At 38.9% G+C, this 18,334-nt stretch overlaps 1 protein-coding gene across 1 annotated transcript; it reads left to right on the top strand.

The window, feature by feature from the left end:
- The first annotated feature begins 4,655 nt into the window (after positions 1 to 4,655).
- kcnk10b (potassium channel, subfamily K, member 10b) lies at positions 4,656 to 17,555 on the top strand. The gene is made up of 7 exons (XM_068339284.1): positions 4,656 to 4,710; positions 7,279 to 7,694; positions 13,999 to 14,116; positions 15,519 to 15,679; positions 15,952 to 16,144; positions 16,223 to 16,365; positions 16,911 to 17,555. Exons 1-7 carry the CDS (start codon positions 4,656 to 4,658, stop codon positions 17,553 to 17,555), a joined length of 1,731 nt encoding a protein of 576 aa, XP_068195385.1.
- The last annotated feature ends 779 nt before the right edge of the window (positions 17,556 to 18,334 follow it).

The raw sequence follows: 18,334 nt of genomic DNA, 5'->3' as shown, positions 1-18,334 counted from the left end.
TTCTTGATTTGCACAAATCTATGCCGCATACACTATTCATATACTGTACATCAGTATTATAAGTCCATATATTGCACTGTCATTATAAAATTGAAAAACCCTGGACAAATGAGAGTATAGGTCAGGAAAAAAAAGAAGGTTTTTTTCAGATTGCCTAAACCATAACAGATATCATTTGTACTTATCCAAATGTCCTGCTTTTTTACTTTATTTTAATTTTATTATCATATTTCTCTCTTCTTATATCAACATTTTATGTTTTAATGTTTAATATCTTTACAGTACCTCAAGCATTCATTGTTACTGATCTTTAACTCTGAAAAGTGAAATAACAGCATGTGAAAAAGCCATTAATTTAAAATTAAATCAAATGTGCTAAAGGAATATGAATAGGACTGTCAACAATAAACATCTTGAGCAAAAAATTGAGTGTTTGAAGCACGTCAAATGAAGGAAAATCATGTATTGTACCCATTGGTCTTAGAATACAGCAGCATGTGTACTGGAGCTTCTGTTACTGTTGATCAAAAACAGGATAAGGCAAAACTGCCTTTTGCTTCCAGTAATATTCAATCTCTTACTGTACTGTTATTACATCCTGCTTCAAAGCGGTGATGTATTGTAATTGTCAGGGTTCGTGTGATCGTTCGTTTGTTCGTCCATTTGTTAGTTTTTATGTCCACCAAATATCTTCGCAACCGTTGCAGATAGAAAAAAAAAAGCGGCAAAGAACTAAGTCAAGGTCAAATTTCAACTTTTGTACACTCAGGAACCGAATAAGATAGAAAGACGAGGGAGAAGGCCAATGTGAGTAAGACCATAGATCAAAGCTAGTGCTTTGATCAATCAATCAATCAACTTTTATTTATATAGCGCCTAATCACATCTGACGACATTTCAAAGCGCTTTACAGATAGAAAGCCAACAATGCCCTCCACAGAAAGCATAAGTGACCATGGCGGGGAAAAACTCCCTCACTGAGGAAGAAACTCCGGACAGGACCCAGGACCCAGGCTCTGGAGGGCGGTCATCCGCCTTGACCTGTTGGTTGGGAAAGAGAAATACACTGGGGATAGAGATAGGTCATGTAAAAGAGAGAAGGAGAGAGAGAGTGAGAGGGTGGCAGATAGGCCGGTTTGAGTTTAAGGTCCATAGTGCGCTGTCGCTGAATTGGGGGCGGGATTTCCAGGCCTTTGGATATCCTGTCTTCCATCCGTGTTCTCCACCTGTGTAACAGAGGCACAAAGACAGCGGCAGTATCGTGCAGACAAAGTGTGTGATTTGACAGTAGTAATAACTTCTAGGAGCATAGAAAGATAAAGAAGGAAAAGTGACGGGAGCTCCAGAGTATCTCCCTTTAATGGGAGAGACGGAGAAAAATACCCTCAGCAGCCTAAGCCTATAGCAGCATATTTGGTGGGGTGTGTGTTATTTCTAACTGTAAGCTCTATCAAAGAGGAGAGTTTTTAGTCTACTGTTAAATAAGCTAAGGGTGTCTGCCCCCCAGACCGAGGCTGGGAGTTCGTTTCAGAGTAAAGGGGCCAGATAGCTGAAGCTTCTGTCTCCTATTCTACCCGACTGGTCACCAGAAATCCTGCATCCTCGGATCGAAGGACCCTGGGTGGGTGATACACTTCGATAAGATCTTCAATGTAAGATGGAGCCTTACAGTGGAGAGCTTTATAAGTAATCATAAGGAGTTTGAATTGTATTCTCGAATTAATCGGGAGGCAATGTAATGATGCTAGGACAGGAGAGATGCATTCTCTCCTCCCAGTTCAAGTCAGTATGCGGTCAGCTGCATTCTGAATTAACTGTAGAGTCCAAATTGAGGAGCTAGAACAGTCCGATAATAAGGAATTGCAGTAATCTAATCTAGAAGTAACAAAGGCATGAATGATTTTTTTCTGTGTCTTTAAAGGATAAGAAATTTCTAACTTCAGTAATATTTCGCAAGTGAAAGAAGGCTGTCTGGGATACAGACTTAATATGAGAATCAAAAGACAGATCTTGATCAAAAATCACTCCCAAGTTCCGGACTTCATTGGTGGAGGATAGAGCAATGCTATCTAAGTGAATTGCAATGTTAGAGAAATCCTCTCTAAGATGCTTCAGCGCAATAATAATGACTTCAGTTTTGTTACTGTTCAACATTAAGAAATTGTGAAACATCCAGGATTTAATATCCCTGAGGCAGGTTTCCAATTTAATTAGCTGATCAGATTCATTTGTTTTAATTGATAAATATAATTGAGTATCATCAGCATTAACAATGAAAATTAATGTTATGTTTCCTTATAATATTTCCCAATAGTAACATATACAGATTAAACAGAATTGGCCCCAGAACAGATCCTTGAGATACTCCACAGGTGAGAGTCCCTCGGTCTGAAGATTTATTATTGACATAGACAAACTGAAAACGGTCGGATAGATATGACCTAAACCAGTCTAGTGCTGAGTTTATAATCCCAACCTCCTCTTCCAATTTCCTTTGATCTACCTATGCACTAGCTTGATCTACGGTCAAAGCTAGTGCATAACTTTGACCTACCCTGAAGCTTTGACCCTGACCTCCCCTTAAAGTAGGTCAGGGTAAGTCACAGGATGTTACAGTCCCTGACTGCCTTGTTTTGCTTTGTTTCTGTGTCAGACAAGACAGCAGCTTGAAACACTCCAGGGATTCTGTAGGAAGAACTACAGCATCATCGGCGTGTAGTTCTTTTCTGTAATTTATCATTACAGAAAAGGAAGAACTACAAATTCTGTTTCTACTAAATCAGCTGATCTTGTAGAAAAAGCTGGGTAGAAGTCTACTACATGCAAGAGGCTTTCCAGCTCCTCAAGGGAGAAGTACTGCTTACTGTTTAAAACATCTTTTAACTATGTTATAAGATTTTCAAGATTTTCCATTTATTCAGCTATAAATGGAAATATTACACATCTCCTTCAGTGGGAGATTGAACTGTACTATTCATTGTTGCATGTACCTGCATGACCAGATGTGTGTGTGTAAGAGAGTGGAGCACAGAACACTGTGTAGCATTAAAAAGTTAAAACAATTGGCAAAACTTGAAGTTTCTGCAAGCTTACTTATCAACACAGAAAACTCAACCGAGTTTATCTCTTTCAGGTCTTAAGGACAGAGTGAGATATACCTCAGGAGAGCCACTTCTATTGATGGCGAGGCTCTCAGAGTGATTCTACCGGGAACTGAAAACTGATTCATTGAAAACTCCACCTTTTGGTAGGGTGATATCAGTCACCAGGACTGTTCCATTCACAGAGTGCACTCTATCTCAAGAACTGTCAAAGAACAGTTACAGTCTACAGACAGTGGACTAACTTGATGAATAACTGATCACAGAATAAACATACTGTACTTTATTGACTGCTCACAAAACGAAAAACTCATTATTTTGAAAGGCCCATTTTTTTAAAATTTGTATTATTAAAATATATTCCTCTCTGTACATTTCGTGTATGGTCATGTATAGCTCCTTACAAATCTATATTAGCGGTGTATTTACCAGGAGTGGGTTAAATGTCAGTCAGTCAGTCACCTTCAAATTACTCCAGGCACGACGCCAATGCACCGCGTGGGTTAAATGTACATTATTTAAAACAAAGAAATACAGTAAAAGCTTTTGACAAATAGGTCACTCCAGTTGTTGGTCCTTCGAAATCCATGGGAATTAATGATTTACCTAATTTGAAAACACCTGTAGAACGTTTTGGGAAAAAAAGAATGATTAAAAACAAAAGTGCAAAGCTATACAGATTTATTCAGCCCTCTACATTTTCCCCGAAAATGATTGGATGCGCTTTTATGGCCGCTTATAAATCGCTCCCTGCAATTTCCAGCTATCATCACCCTCCAGCAGGCGGTTTAAGGGATCGAGGCGGCGACTTGTTCATAAATAATACACTATTTCGCATACATGCGAATGATGTAATGGTACGAGCCGGCAGCTGATTTGGTGTACATCTCCTCTTTGCCGCCCTACGCCATGTGTCTACTAGTGAAACGATGAGAGGATAATCCCGTTTTGGGGTACACGCACGAGTGAGTATTCAATAATGTATTTTAAAAGAGCTAAAAAAAAAAAAAAAAAAAAAAAAACCCGATTAGGAGTAAGGAGCTAATTATCTCTAGACATGAAAGGCAGGTGGACCACCGTGTCTCTGTGATGAATGGCCGAAGAGCATCGTTCTCGTTGTTCTTTCTGCCGGTTTAACGCGTGTGTAAAGTTACTGATTTGGACACACACTCCGGCTGCGTTTTCGGACCGGACCGGTTGTGTGTGTGTGTCTGCGTGTGTGTGTGTCTGCGTGTGCGTGTGTGCGTGTGCGTGAGTGAGACAAGAGATGGGCAGGAGCGGCAGCTCAGTGATGGTCTGACAAGTATCCCCGTGTGTCGGGAGCACCAGCACCAAGCGCCCACTCGAGGTGGATGGAAAAGAAGGGGGAACAGTCGAGGCAGACAATGCGGATTTGCAATGCGTTTATTTATCACAATTTACACCCACGTTCACGAAAACATGATCTGAAGAAGAATTGGGAAATTAATTCTTCGTGATCTGCCTCTTTCGCCTTCATTTTTGTAACCGCACTGAACCAATTATACTTAATTCTGTCCTTAAACAAAGATCGCTATGAAATTTCCAATAGAAAACCCGCGGAAACAAGTTAACTGGGATCCCGAACAAGGTTGGTAATTATTATTTTTTTCAGCTGACTGATGGATTTAGATATTTATCATTAATCAGAGGTTACACTTTGTATCAGCAACATGTCATTGGAGACGTTTGAGAATTACACCAGGCAACATCATTCGCCGACTTTGCACAATTTCACTTCTTCAAAGACTTGCACGAACTTAGCCTCTAAATTTAACCTCTAAAAATATCACATTTTTATTTTGGTTAATCTTTCATTATCTTTTATTGAATAATCTATGGCTGCACCGTCTTAACAGTTATTGTTGTATCTTTTGAACATTATGATAAACTGATTAGTTGTAGATTGACAGTCTTATTTTTATTATTTTAAAAGCAGTTCCTACCGGAACTCATGTTTTATTCAGACAGTCGACGCTTAATTTGGGAGGCGCAGCTGGTGATGTGCACCCCGACCAGCCTCTTACCCAGGGGAATGACTGAACCAAGGGGCCCGCTTGAGGCAGTCCCATATTCACGCCCGTTTATTACTAGACTTACATTTCTTTTGTTTGTTCGTGTAAATGGGTGAATGATGTCTTGTGGTTTGAATGTCAGACAAAATTCGCTAATAAAGTACAGTCAATACACCTTTCTAATGATAAATTTCTTAAATATTTACAAAATGAAAACCCAGTACAACTACCCGTGTAAACTGTTAATAGAAATTGTTTGCCATCATCAAAACCTTATCATCATTCAAGCGTTTTTTTTAACATTCATTTGGAGGCTGAATTCAGGAGCATCACCAGTATAGACCCCCAGTGTCTCCAGTGAACATTTCCTGCTTTGGCTGGACATGCTGGAGACCTTCAGCTGAGAGAGAAAGGGTATCAGATAACGGCAGCTTAAAAAGAATACTGCTCTCATAGGGCTCTCATTAGATTAGTAAAAATCAATATGAAGAAATTTCCAAATTTTTCAAAAAGGTTTATAAGTCAATCCTTCGTGGCTTCTGAAATTTGAAGGACAATTAAAATTATTTTAAGTAGTTTTTGTTTTTGCGTCTATGGTTCAATATTTTGTTAATTTCATATATAAAAGTTCACTGGTTTACAGCTTTATTAAGAAATTTATTACATTTTACTCAGTCACAAGATGTAATAGAAAGCAGTATACATGTCCTGGAAACACTAGTTGTTGAACGTATTCATGTTAAGATCTACCGGTGAAGATTTGCCCATCAAAATAACTATCAATAACAGCAGATATATAGATGGGTCATTGTCTCCCTGCTGCTTCACATTTTGTCCTTTATTTTATAATTGTTTTGATCGTGTTCTAAAAATAGCCATGGTCATTGCCCTTTAAGACTTGTACTGTAAATTGAAAGTGGCAGTTTTACACCCTGTAAGACTGTGACACCACTTTGTTATTGATTGCATCATGATTTCCGGACGAATTTACAAGATTCACAGTCCCTGGACCAAATAATGAGACATTTCCTGGACGTCCTTGACTCACTTGGGTGGGGTGTGTGCACATTTGAGTGCATACATTTTACGCAGCATATCTCATAAGTATGCCATTAGACAAACGAGTGCCTGCCTCAAACAAATCAATACCGTATTCCTACTTTCCAGAGATGCACTATTGTTGACAACAGGCTCCGCCCAAGGCTCTGAGGCTTGCCATCCAATTTGAGAGAGGTGGGGGAACTGGGGTGAAGCCTGGAGCTTTAAATATCGTATACCATACTTTATACACATAAAGGAAACTAGATTCTACTGCCTCCAAGGTGCTTGCCACTTGACTGACCTGCTGCAGTAGACTAGCATTTATTATAAAATCCCATCCATAAGCATATGGCTGCAAATGGCACTTATCCCTCTCTTAATGTCTATTAGAAAAATTGGATCCTGCTTCACAGCACACAGGGTAACACATTTTCACCTCCACTTTTCAAACCTGTATGGGTTTGTTTTCATAATAGTGTTCAATATTTTCAACATTTACATCACTTGATTTGATTATTGTCTCTGATTCAAAACATTTCTCCAGGTTTTTCCACTCATTCCATTAATTTCATTACAATGTTGTTTGCATTAGTGGCTTAGGTAGCAGCAGAGTACTGGCTTTAATTTCCAGTTCCTGAAAATTTTTATCGGCATTATCAAATGATAATTGAACAGATTATTGCTGATTCACACCATTCACACAGCTACAAGACAGATAGCAGCTTGTGTATAGACGTGTATAGAAGCCATGAGTAATGGAAGAAAGTCACCTTTTAAAGGTTTGTAGGGGATGTTATAGATTCTCAATAGCTGTAATGAACTTATGTTTATTTCCTTAAGTGGTGTTCAAGTGATGGGCCCTTTTCAATGTGGTGAAATCTGTTTCATAAGGATTTGCAACACTGTAATGCGCCCTGTAAAACAATTATTAGGTATGCCTGTACGCTTTCCAGTTTGGAACAGTGAGTTCAGCAAAATTAGTACATTCATTTTTTATTTGCCATAAAAATAATCAGATTGAACAGATGTGTCTTTTGTTTGCCTTGTTATCCATCTTCATAATGAACACTAGTTATTAATCTTGTTTTTCCTCTCATTATTAGTGGCAGTCCAGACGAACCTGGTCACTCCCAAAAAGGTCCAGCCTGGCATGACGAAATCTAGTCTAGTCCAGGCTAGTGTGGCCACCATGCAGAACCCCATGGGCTGTGAACCGAAGGCTAATGGCCATTGTCCCCTGCCTCGCCTGTCCATCTCTTCTCGCTCTGCAAGTGTGGTTGCCAGCATGGATGCCAGTTATGATGCTTCAGCCGCTGCTCTCCACTCAGTGATGAAGTGGAAGACGGTGTTGGCAGTGTTTATTGTGGTGATGCTGTACCTGGTGTGTGGTGGTTGGGCTTTCAATGCACTGGAGCAGCCATTTGAGAGTGACCAGAAGAACAGCATCACTCTGGAGAAGGCTTCATTCCTGGAGAAACACCCCTGTGTTACTCCTGATGAGCTTGAGGCACTCATTAAGGTGAGTTTTTGAATGTGGAAATGAGACTTTGGAGTTTGATGGGAATCTATTGTTCCTTCATTCCAGCTGCCTTTGAATATGCATTTTTGACAGTCCATTTGTTTAAAGGAGACATGATATAAAGAGAAAATAAACTAATATGAAAACTGCATGGAGCATAGGCCTGCTCACCACATACCAAGCCATAGTGCAGCTAGTTGACACCAATGGGGCGTTTCAGCTATAGCTATATTACTAATGTTTCCACTTCTCGGGGAAGGGCTGTTTTACTGGTACTTCATGAACGGATGAACGGAAGCCCATTTATTACAATAAAACCCTGTGACCCACAGCATTAACAATACCATAAACCCAGATATGAGTTTTTTTGTAGGAAATTAATCAAAATTGCAAGTAGGCATTAAGGAGTGCTATGGAGCCAACATGCTATGCCCAAACACCAAAAAAATAGACCGAATCGAAAGGTTTTTGCATTAAAAAATTGGTGTGAGGTTCATGAATTTTTTAGTACAGGTAGTCCTCAACCCATAAACACCATTGGTTCTGAAAGGCAGCTCGTAAGATGAATTGTTCCTAAGTCATTATTTATTAAATTTCAGTCTATAATTGCCATTTGAGGTCATTTAAATTCCATTACTAGTCTCAAAACATAAATACTATTATCACAAACACAGCACAAGGAATACAGGGCTCAAAATTTCACGACATGTGGAATATTAATCTATGGGCTGTTAATGTCATGTTGCTTGGCGTGGGTTGCAGCAGAAATGGAACTTTAGTAATCAGGTATGGTGGTGCGCGGTTGTTCCTATCTACAGATGTTCGTAAGTCAAATGTTTGTATCTTGAGAACTACCTGTACTCTAAAGGCTTCAAACAATTGTTTGGCATGCACTTTGTCTGTTAAACAAATTGAAATGTGTGCTTTTAATTTCATCTCAGTTTGTACGGGCTCACCGCTAGACCTTCCCACGGAAATGATGCAGATTTTAGACTATTTTTATGGATGCTTAAGTGTACATGTTCCATCATTTTGGTGTTGTTGTGTCTTTAGTTCAGTCATACCTCATTCAACTCTATGACTCAGCTACTATTGTGAAACACCCCCGTTTTGTACCCCGGTTGTTATTGCTCTGCCTTATTTACACACTTTTAGGACCTAGATACATATTGAAGTGGGTGGATTGGATAAAGCTGCACACTAAAAAAAAGGCACCCACTTGAGATTCAGTTTTGTGTTGAATCCAGTCACAACATTTCCAATCTTTACAACTGTTTTTAGTTGCAACCTCAATATACCCCCCCCCCCCCATAGTGTTGATGAGTCAATGGATTGATTGATTAAATTCTGATCGGAGCACAATCAAAGGATTATCCAACCATCTCTCACCTTTGTGTTGATGACCCTTAGAGCAGACAAAGAGACAGAGTTATCATCTTGCAGGAAACACAATTACACCTTCAGTGTCAGTCATGGGTACCCATAATTCTCAGTAGCACTAATGTGTTGGCAAACACACTGCACAGTCCAAACAGTTTTATGTTTCCTAACAGCACACAAAAATTATTTCGGGAAAATTCTTAGCCTTCATTGATCCTAGTGTTGTGTTTTCTATTCATAATAAGACAGAACAGAAATAATAGTGAACAGGACTAAATTATTAATTCCTGCAGCATATCAAGTTTTTATGGGAAATATATTGTAGCAAATTCTATCCGAATACCTTCAATAATAACCGTTTTAGTGCAGTATGAAATTCCAGAGTGAGGCTTTAGCAACACCCACACATTTTAAATAAGGAAACAAGCCCACGGCCAAACAGCGTGTTGTATTTAGTGTAGGGAATGTTTGAAGGTACCCTCCTCCAACAAAACTTTGATATGGCTTTAACATGAAGTAGAAATGTAGTAAAATGGATGAGTTCGACAGAAAATATAAAGTACTGAGTGACCGACTAAAATTAATTGTTTTTATGAAGCTATTAAAATGTCCGGTTGTTAAAAACAACATCCCATAATTTAATAATTTAATTTTGAGGCTTATTTCCTTGAAGAACAATTTAATGGAAAGCATATCTCAAGTTCTCAATCACTTTATGACTTAGAGGTGCATTTTACAATGTGTGTAAACACTTTGTAACACTCACTATATGGCTATATGCCCTCCAATATCACATTTAGAGTTAAAGCCTTACATTTCACGTCACTACATCATACTGATGTATACAACTGGAAGCGGAATTGGAAAATGATTTGAGGTGTCGGAGTGTGGCTGGCCGAGTGGAAAGTATGATTTGTGAGGAAGGGTGGAAATAGAAATAGAAAAATCTCAGTCAAACACACTGCAGATGTTGTTTAGAAAGAAAACAAAATCTGTAAACATGGGTAAGACATAAGGGTCAACATAAAATGTACTTGGCAGTATTATGTACAGTACAGTGATATGAAAATGCAGTCGGTACACTGTAAGTTGTGTTTGAAGAGCAAAATGAACTTTCTTTGTAATAATAATGTGCTTTCCATGTATTTTTCATGAAATCAGAGAAAGATCAGAATTCCCACTAGCACTACAGGGAGTGCCCTACAAACTTGACATTACCCTGAAGATTGTGCCAATCATGTACCGTGCGTTACTTTCCACTAGAATGGCTACATTTGATGATTGCTTGTTCAGCAGTGCACTTGTGAATATTGTACCACCTATAGTCTATATCTCCCTCCTCACTCCCACCTAATTTTTTACTGTTTCTATTAAAAGTGTCTATTTCTTTTTTCTGTTGCATCAAACCTTTGAGCCACAAGGTGTGCTGTGAGTTTGAGAAAACAAATCAATGACAAAATTTCCAATTGAGAAGCATGAAATAAAAACATTTAGCTTGATGGCTCCTGGAGTCTGCAGGTAATCATTTATTAATTTGCACATGCCAGCAGTCAGACCTCCTGCAGCACTAGAAGCAGCAGCTGAGAAACTGTCCTGGAAAATATATGATGGTATGTCTCACCTGCAGCTGAAGGCTAATAAATTGGTTGATGGTGTGTAATTTATGAGAACTTCTTTACACTATTACTTGATAAATTGAACATTTTAAAAGAATTACAACAGTAGTTCATCTCCAGGGAGACAAAGATGAAGAAGAGCACTCTAATGGCTGTATAGTAAATACAAACCTAGCACAAGCCTGCTTAGCTTAGAAACTAGAAATACACAAAGAAACAGTGAGCATGGCTGCTTTCAAAGGAAGGTAAATAAAATGAAACAGTGTCAAACAGACAGAGGTCTGCACAAACTCTCATAGCAATCACAACAGTCCTACAGAGAAAAAGATGGATTACACAGATAAACAATATCTGGTCCACAACAAACCACACCCGTTCAGGTACAGATCTTTGGAAGAATGGAAGGCTTATCTTAAAAAGAAGAATATTTCCTATGGGCACTGCGCATCAACTAGCCCCTTAGCTAAAGACTGGAAAAAAATTTCAGCACAAAGAATGCAAGAATGGGGAGCAAGATGAAGGAGTCCCTCAAACTGTCACTTCAAAATAAGATGTCTGAAGCTAAAATAAGATTACAGGTGTCCTCTTCATTTTTACAGAAAAATTGTGACAGTGGAATGAGTCTTCCCTCCAAACTTTTGGCAAAAAGGAAAAAATGAAAATAATCAGAATTTTTTAAAACTTAATCCCAGGATGGTGGAACATCAGCATAAAGCAATGAAATGACAAATATCCTTTGTGACGTGTGAAGATCAAACTGATCAAACTTTTTTCCTGGCCATCTCAGGACACGCTGCTTAACAAGTCATCCAACAGAGTCTGTCTAGGCTTCTAATGGGTTCTATTATCAGTGTGTTTGGGGCGTATAAAGCATATAATTCAGACAAAGACCCACTGTGGCGACCCAGCAGCGGTGACTCACTGTTTGATGGAAGACTTGACAGAAAAATGGCGACATTTGGAAGTATCTGCGTATATATAGCGTCTGCGTTTGTGAGACAGAAGGTGTTGATGTATTAAACAGCATGTGTTGACTTAATGTGTGTGAGTGTGTGTCCATACTAGTGTATTGACCTCATGTCTGTTTCGGTATCTGTGCTGTCCACCTACCCACTGGGCGTTCATAAAGAGAGCAGACGTTATTGGCTTTTGAAACATCGTGAGGATGACTCACACTGTGGTACGATATGAGGTAACTCTGTTATTCCCACTGGTTAAGCCTCATTTATTGATGAGTCACTCCCCGCAAGTAAACTTTTATAAGCATTGAGCTACTGTACCTGAAATAAAAGTCCACCACACATGAAAATACGCAAAGCACACACTTGAAAAGACAAATTTGATTATCTCTCCTCTAGATGGACTTCCGTTACATTCATGCAGCCTTAATGCTCTATGGTGGTGAGGATAAGGCTATTAGTGATGAGGAAAATGCTGCAGAAGTGAGTGCTTGGCACTGATTCACAGTAAGGGTGGGTAAAGGACAGGATGAAGTGCAACCATGGCTGGATCAGCGGTTACCTGCTGTGGGGTAGAAAGGCATTGGGAGGATAAAGGTCTACACTGAGTTAACCTTCCCTCTAATGATTCTGCAGTGTACAGTAGACAATGGCAAGTCATTTTAGCAAAAGGAGTTGAGTGAACATGTGTCAGCTTGTGCTGAGTCCCATCATGGAGAGCCTGTGTGAAACAAAAATGCCAACTGACCTCCTAATAATGTCCATTAGCTCAAATCAATGCGATCACCATCATGCCTCAAAAGTAAATGTGGAGAAACAGGATTATTCCATCTACAGTATAATGCAAAGTAGACTTGGCTGTGGAAAAGGATGAGACAAAAATAGATTTCCTCATAAAGTATTTAGGAACATTGTGAGGCTATTTATAGCTCTCCCTTGACTCCAGAATTGGGTTACTTGGGGTTCATTCCATAATTACCCCTTTGATTTGGCCCATGTGAAGAAGCTGTGTTAGCTCAATCCTATTAAGTACTGTTGCTCTGATTGGGTAATATCAGATCCAAAAGTCATCTCAGTACAGGGGCTGTGCTGATGGAGCTGAGGTAATCACATGTGATATTATGAGTAGGCATGTGCAGCAATGTGTATAGGAATAGTCCTCCGCTCTCAATCCTTTGAAATGTATGTCATCAGAGTTAATGAATATTTTATGAGATGAATGTGCATCTCTTCGCTTACTGCTCACACCAATAGAATGGAGGTTTGTCTGAATGAAAAATCTACACTTTAAATCCAACTAGGAATCTTTGGTAATTCATTGAAGCTCTTAGCTAAAGCATTCCCCCGCACTGGCATTCATGCCAACAGAATTAGTGACTATTTGAACTCAGAGACAGGATTCAAACCATGCATTCCCACGGCGATAAGAGAATAAATGTCTCTATCTTTGAAAGAGGCTATAAACAAGGAAATTGGAAAAAATGCAAGTACATTAAATTCTTATCACTCGCTATATAATGGAGCACAGAGGAAGATCGATAACAATAATGGTGTAGGAAATGCAGAGTATCCTGGCATCTTGATGTTTTGATACCATTGAAAGAATAGAGATAACAACTCTACCAAAGGAAAAAACCTGACAACCAAGAAAAGACAGATTAAAATATCTCTGCTGAATGTGAAATTCTTTTTAAATTTAATGTAAAAACATGTAAATTGGGTGAAAAGCTCATTAGAGAGACAGCTCCACTTGAAGAGTCAGATACTGAATAATTTAAACAGATCTGGCTCATTATGTGGATGCATGTCAACAGCTGACCCATCAGGTATTTGTGTGTTTGTGTACAGTGTGACCCTAAGCTTAATTTTTTTTATCTTTTGTTTGCCCCCTTGTTTTTTCTTTGTGTTTTCCCAGAAATATATGACAAAGCAGATCTTTAAATCAGAAAACAAATATGTTTTGAGTGGGTGGTGCAACTATAGATGCTCCATTCAAAGTGTACAGGACTGCAAATGTTATTCAACATGTGTTCAAATTTGAAGGGATCACAGGAAAAAGCATTCAGCAACAAAATGTTGGTGAGACGTGATGGAAATGGTTTCAACACGATCAATTTTTCCAGTGGTGTTTTCATTTTTTTATCAGGTAGTGTGAGTACATCTGTGGTTATTCAGATCAAATTTATCCTCATGAATTACCTTATCTATTTTCTATCTTCAGCTCAGTCTTTTGAAGTCATCAGGATACATATCTGTTGTGTCACGAACAGCCAATAAGCAATCATGACCTAATTTCTACTGTGCGTGATGATTCAGATGAATATAACACATATGTTTTGCTCTCTCCAGCATGCTATAGATGCAGTGAGCGCAGGAGTGAGTCCTGTTGGAAACACATCATACAACTCCAGTTACTGGGACGTGGGCAGCTCCTTCTTCTTTGCAGGAACTGTCATCACCACCATAGGTAAAGTTGAAAATAGTTGCTAACCAAATCATTTTAAGCTGCCTCTGTCTGCAGTCAAGATCCTCACCTTGTATAAAGCTTTACCACTACTGTATTAAATGCATTATGTATGCATTTCATACTTTTCATGGATTTTAAAATGTATTTAATTGTATGGCCCCATGACACATTTGGGGTGTACCACGCCTCTTGCAAGGAAGTGGCTAAAGACGAGACAGTCACGAATGGATGGATGGATGGATGGATGGATGGATGTATGGATGGATGGATAAACTTACATATTACTGAGAGAGTATGGAAAAGGATGATCAAGAGAAAAAGTTTAAAAGGCTTGGATGCACCAAGTAATATTTATCCTTCAGTTTTTTTAAACCTTTAAACCGTTAAATAATTACCAGAATTTTTTAATTTTGTCAAAATAAAGTTTTAATCGAATCTTCTGACAAAACAAGAATAATTTTGCGTAATTTTTCTATCTTTTTTAAACCCAGAATTTCTACACATGCAAAATTCAGATGTATGGTAATGAAATTGTTATAATGTCTTGTCTTGAGCATTTGACATTTATCATGCCTTGATGTCTTGAGAACAAATATGCAGTAGCAAATTAAGGAAAACCATTACATGACATAATGTAATGTGACGTAATAAATGTAATGTAACATAATATAATGATATAAGGGTCTTCAATTCAGTTGTATATTTATATCTTTTGACTTTTTACATGAATATCTGCACAGAAATTTTGTTTTACAACTTTTTCCATTATGAACCACAAAGACTTGTTTGATGTCTGTCTCACTCATGGACAAGGCTGTGCCATCTGCATACAAGAGGCTCTCACCACCATTATTATTTTGTTGGCTATGGCAATTGCTAATGTGCTGTTCCAATTACTATCATGAAATATGGTACATATCATGCTGATTTAAATCAGTTACAATAAAATTGTGCACAAAATATTCACAACACAATTGTGCTTGATGAAGCAGAAGTATTAGAAGTAGTGAGAATATACTGTATATGTCAATATTCTGTCTACAACTGATTGAGATGGAAGGTCTCATACTGTCCTTCCCTTTCTCTTTGGCGTCTTCATTGCAGGTCTGTCACTGTATCATCATAATAAATGTAATTACCTCCAAAGGGAACCTAATTATTGTTGGTCTTTAAGCTTAAAGACCCCTACTACAGGAACTGAGATGCATTATGTAAAGGTTGCAATTGATTATATTACATAAGAACGTCCTCTTCTCATCTCCACCACCTGTGCCTCTTCCTCAGTATCTCTTCTCAGCCTTTATTCACATTCATTGCTTTTATTTTCCCTTAATGTCATGTCCATAACCCTTTTACCATCCTTTGATTTCTCTTTTCTTTCTCATATGTTGTGTTTTTACAGGTTATGGAAACATAGCTCCAAGCACACAAGGTGGGAAAATCTTTTGCATCCTTTATGCTATATTTGGCATCCCTCTCTTTGGCTTTTTGTTGGCGGGTATTGGAGACCAGCTGGGGACGATCTTTGTGAAAAGCGTCTTGAGAGTTGAGAAAATATTCAGGGTAAGATGGAAGTATCGCAGTGTCATTTCTTTGTATATTTATTTGTAATAGTACCTTGCAATTCATAATGAGAATAAATCTGGATGAAACAAAAGTATGAAAATCATTAAGAAAAGAATTATCTTGAGGTATTGATTATCCAACTGTAACTGAAAAGTGAATTTGATAACTCAAAATAGTTAAAAAGTCAAAACCAAGGATCGATATTTGCTTTCACAAAATATATTCCCTCTCTTACTTCTAACTTTGTCTCCTATTTGTATTTTTTTCAGCAAAAACACAAACAAATCAGCCAGACTAAGATCAGAGTGACGTCCACCATTCTCTTCATCCTGGCTGGCTGCATTGTCTTTGTCACCATCCCCGCCATCGTCTTTAAACACATTGAGGGCTGGACCACACTTGAGGCCATCTATTTTGTTGTGATCACTCTCACCACTGTGGGGATAGGAGATTATGTCGCAGGTAAAAACAATGATTATTCAGTGCCTTATTTTTGACCATCAACAATAAGGCACAAAGTAATTTATCCTTCCCTTTCAGGTGGAAACCGTAGGATTGAATATAAAAGTTGGTACAAGCCTCTGGTGTGGTTCTGGATCTTGGTGGGTTTGGCGTACTTTGCTGCCATCCTCAGCATGATTGGAGACTGGCTTCGAGTTCTGTCCAAAAAGACCAAGGAGGAGGTGGGGCTCATTCAATTACACAACTCTATATTACATTAGCGGAAAAATAAAAGGTCACCCTCCTGCTTCTTCCTCTGTCTGCTTTTTCGCATTAATTACTGACAAGCAGAATTAGGATAGGACCTTGTGAAAAAGGAATCTTTAAAGCGGGATGCCATTGTGTCGGTTCTTAAAGACATTCTTGTTTCATAAATGATAATAAAAGACAGAAGCAAGACGGATTGACTTACTGACTTACTGAAGATTTTTCCATGCTACAGCATCCTGGAGTATCCCTGGTCGCATGTCCAGGTTTTCCAGTGGGTTAAAAAGGGAATATTCATAATTTCTGAAACAAAAATAAACCAGGATTTTTGAAAATTCTACTCTAGTATTACAAGATACTTTTTTTCAGGACTTTAGCACTCTTGAAAGCTAATCAACACATTGATTTTCAGGGCATTTTTTTAAAACAATGACACAATGTTAACATCATGTCATTATCATAATCTCATAGGCCTTTTACTTTGTTCCTAATTTTTTCTCGTAATGTTCTGTCATCGCAGGTTGGTGAATTTAAAGCTCATGCAGCTGAATGGAAAGCAAACGTGCGTGCGGAGTTGCGTGAAACACGGAGGCGCCTGAGTGTTGAGATCCATGACAAACTCCAGCGGGCCGCCACCATCCGCAGCATGGAACGTCGACAGCTTGGTTTAGAGCAGCGAGCTCACTCTCTGGACATGCTGTCTCCAGAGAAGCGAGCTTTGTTCACAAGCCTGGACGCTGGTCGTTTCAAGACATCCTCCCAGGAGAGCATTGACACCAAGCTTAATAACCTGAGGCTTAAGGGGGCATGTGAGTCTTATGACCATCAGACTAATGAGCAAACTCAGCAGACAGCGTCTTCCTCAGAGGAGAATCTCTTCAATCTGCGCTTTGGTTCCCTCACCAAGCTAGCCAGACGTAACAAGAATCGTGACCTGCGGAGGAACATTCCTGAAGATGCACGACGGTCAAGTGTATGCATAAACAACTGCAGTACCGTGGTGGGTGATGAGACGGCAGAGGAAGAAGATAGGGAGCCAGATGAAGAGAAAGGAGAAGAAAAAGACGGAAACACCAGCCTGACAAACCTGTCGCAGTTTACAAATGAGCGAAGCAAGTTGAATGGGTTCTTACTAGTACAGGCCAAAGATGGAGAGAATGACTAGTTTCCGAAAGAGGACTTTAAAAATATAAATAAAGGCGACAGAGATTAAGGACAAGATTGGGTCCACTGAAATGTCGAGAAATGTGCCTTTTTGTTTTATAACCTTGGATTGGAACTGCTCTTCGGAAATTCCATAATTGTGCCATAGCTATGGGAAGAAAATGTTGCCAAAAATGAATGTAGAGGAGACAGAAGAGGCCGGAGTTGAAATACCTCATATCAGATGGTACTGTAGAATAGGCTATGTGAGAACTTCTTTCGGTTTCATTGTCTTTCAGCACAGTGACACTTCGAAGACACTGGATCAGTGACTGCTAATGTTGAATCTGGTTTTTTCCAAACTGGGCAGGACTTCCCGAGAGCAAGCTTTGTATCATCCATCTTCTGAAACATTATCGATCTAAGCTTTGACATCTACTGTGGTGGCTATTTTTAGCACTGGTACGCTACACAAGGACGTCCATAATAAATGAATGGAGAGTGGGAGGTTGTCTTTCTCCTGGATCAATAAACCGTACAAGCATTTATCTAGATGACAACAATTATTCCTACATGGTATGTGACTTTGAAAATGAAGCCCAAGGGCGTCAACTATGGCACACTAAAAGCTCTTTAACTAAACTATTCCTCCGCTGCATGGTAATTAGTATTGCAACATGACAATATGTTACTAACCTGGGCATTACTATAAAATTGGCATTACTATAATATTGCTTCTTTTTGTTTCAAGGAAAAGAAATCTAGCACTGTCATGCTATGAAAGGAAACATGAATTACAGT

The sequence above is a fragment of the Antennarius striatus genome, chromosome 17, assembly GCF_040054535.1.
Source record: "Antennarius striatus isolate MH-2024 chromosome 17, ASM4005453v1, whole genome shotgun sequence".
Taxonomy (NCBI): Eukaryota; Metazoa; Chordata; class Actinopteri; order Lophiiformes; family Antennariidae; genus Antennarius; species Antennarius striatus.
This window is presented reverse-complemented; position numbering and strand designations above follow the sequence as displayed.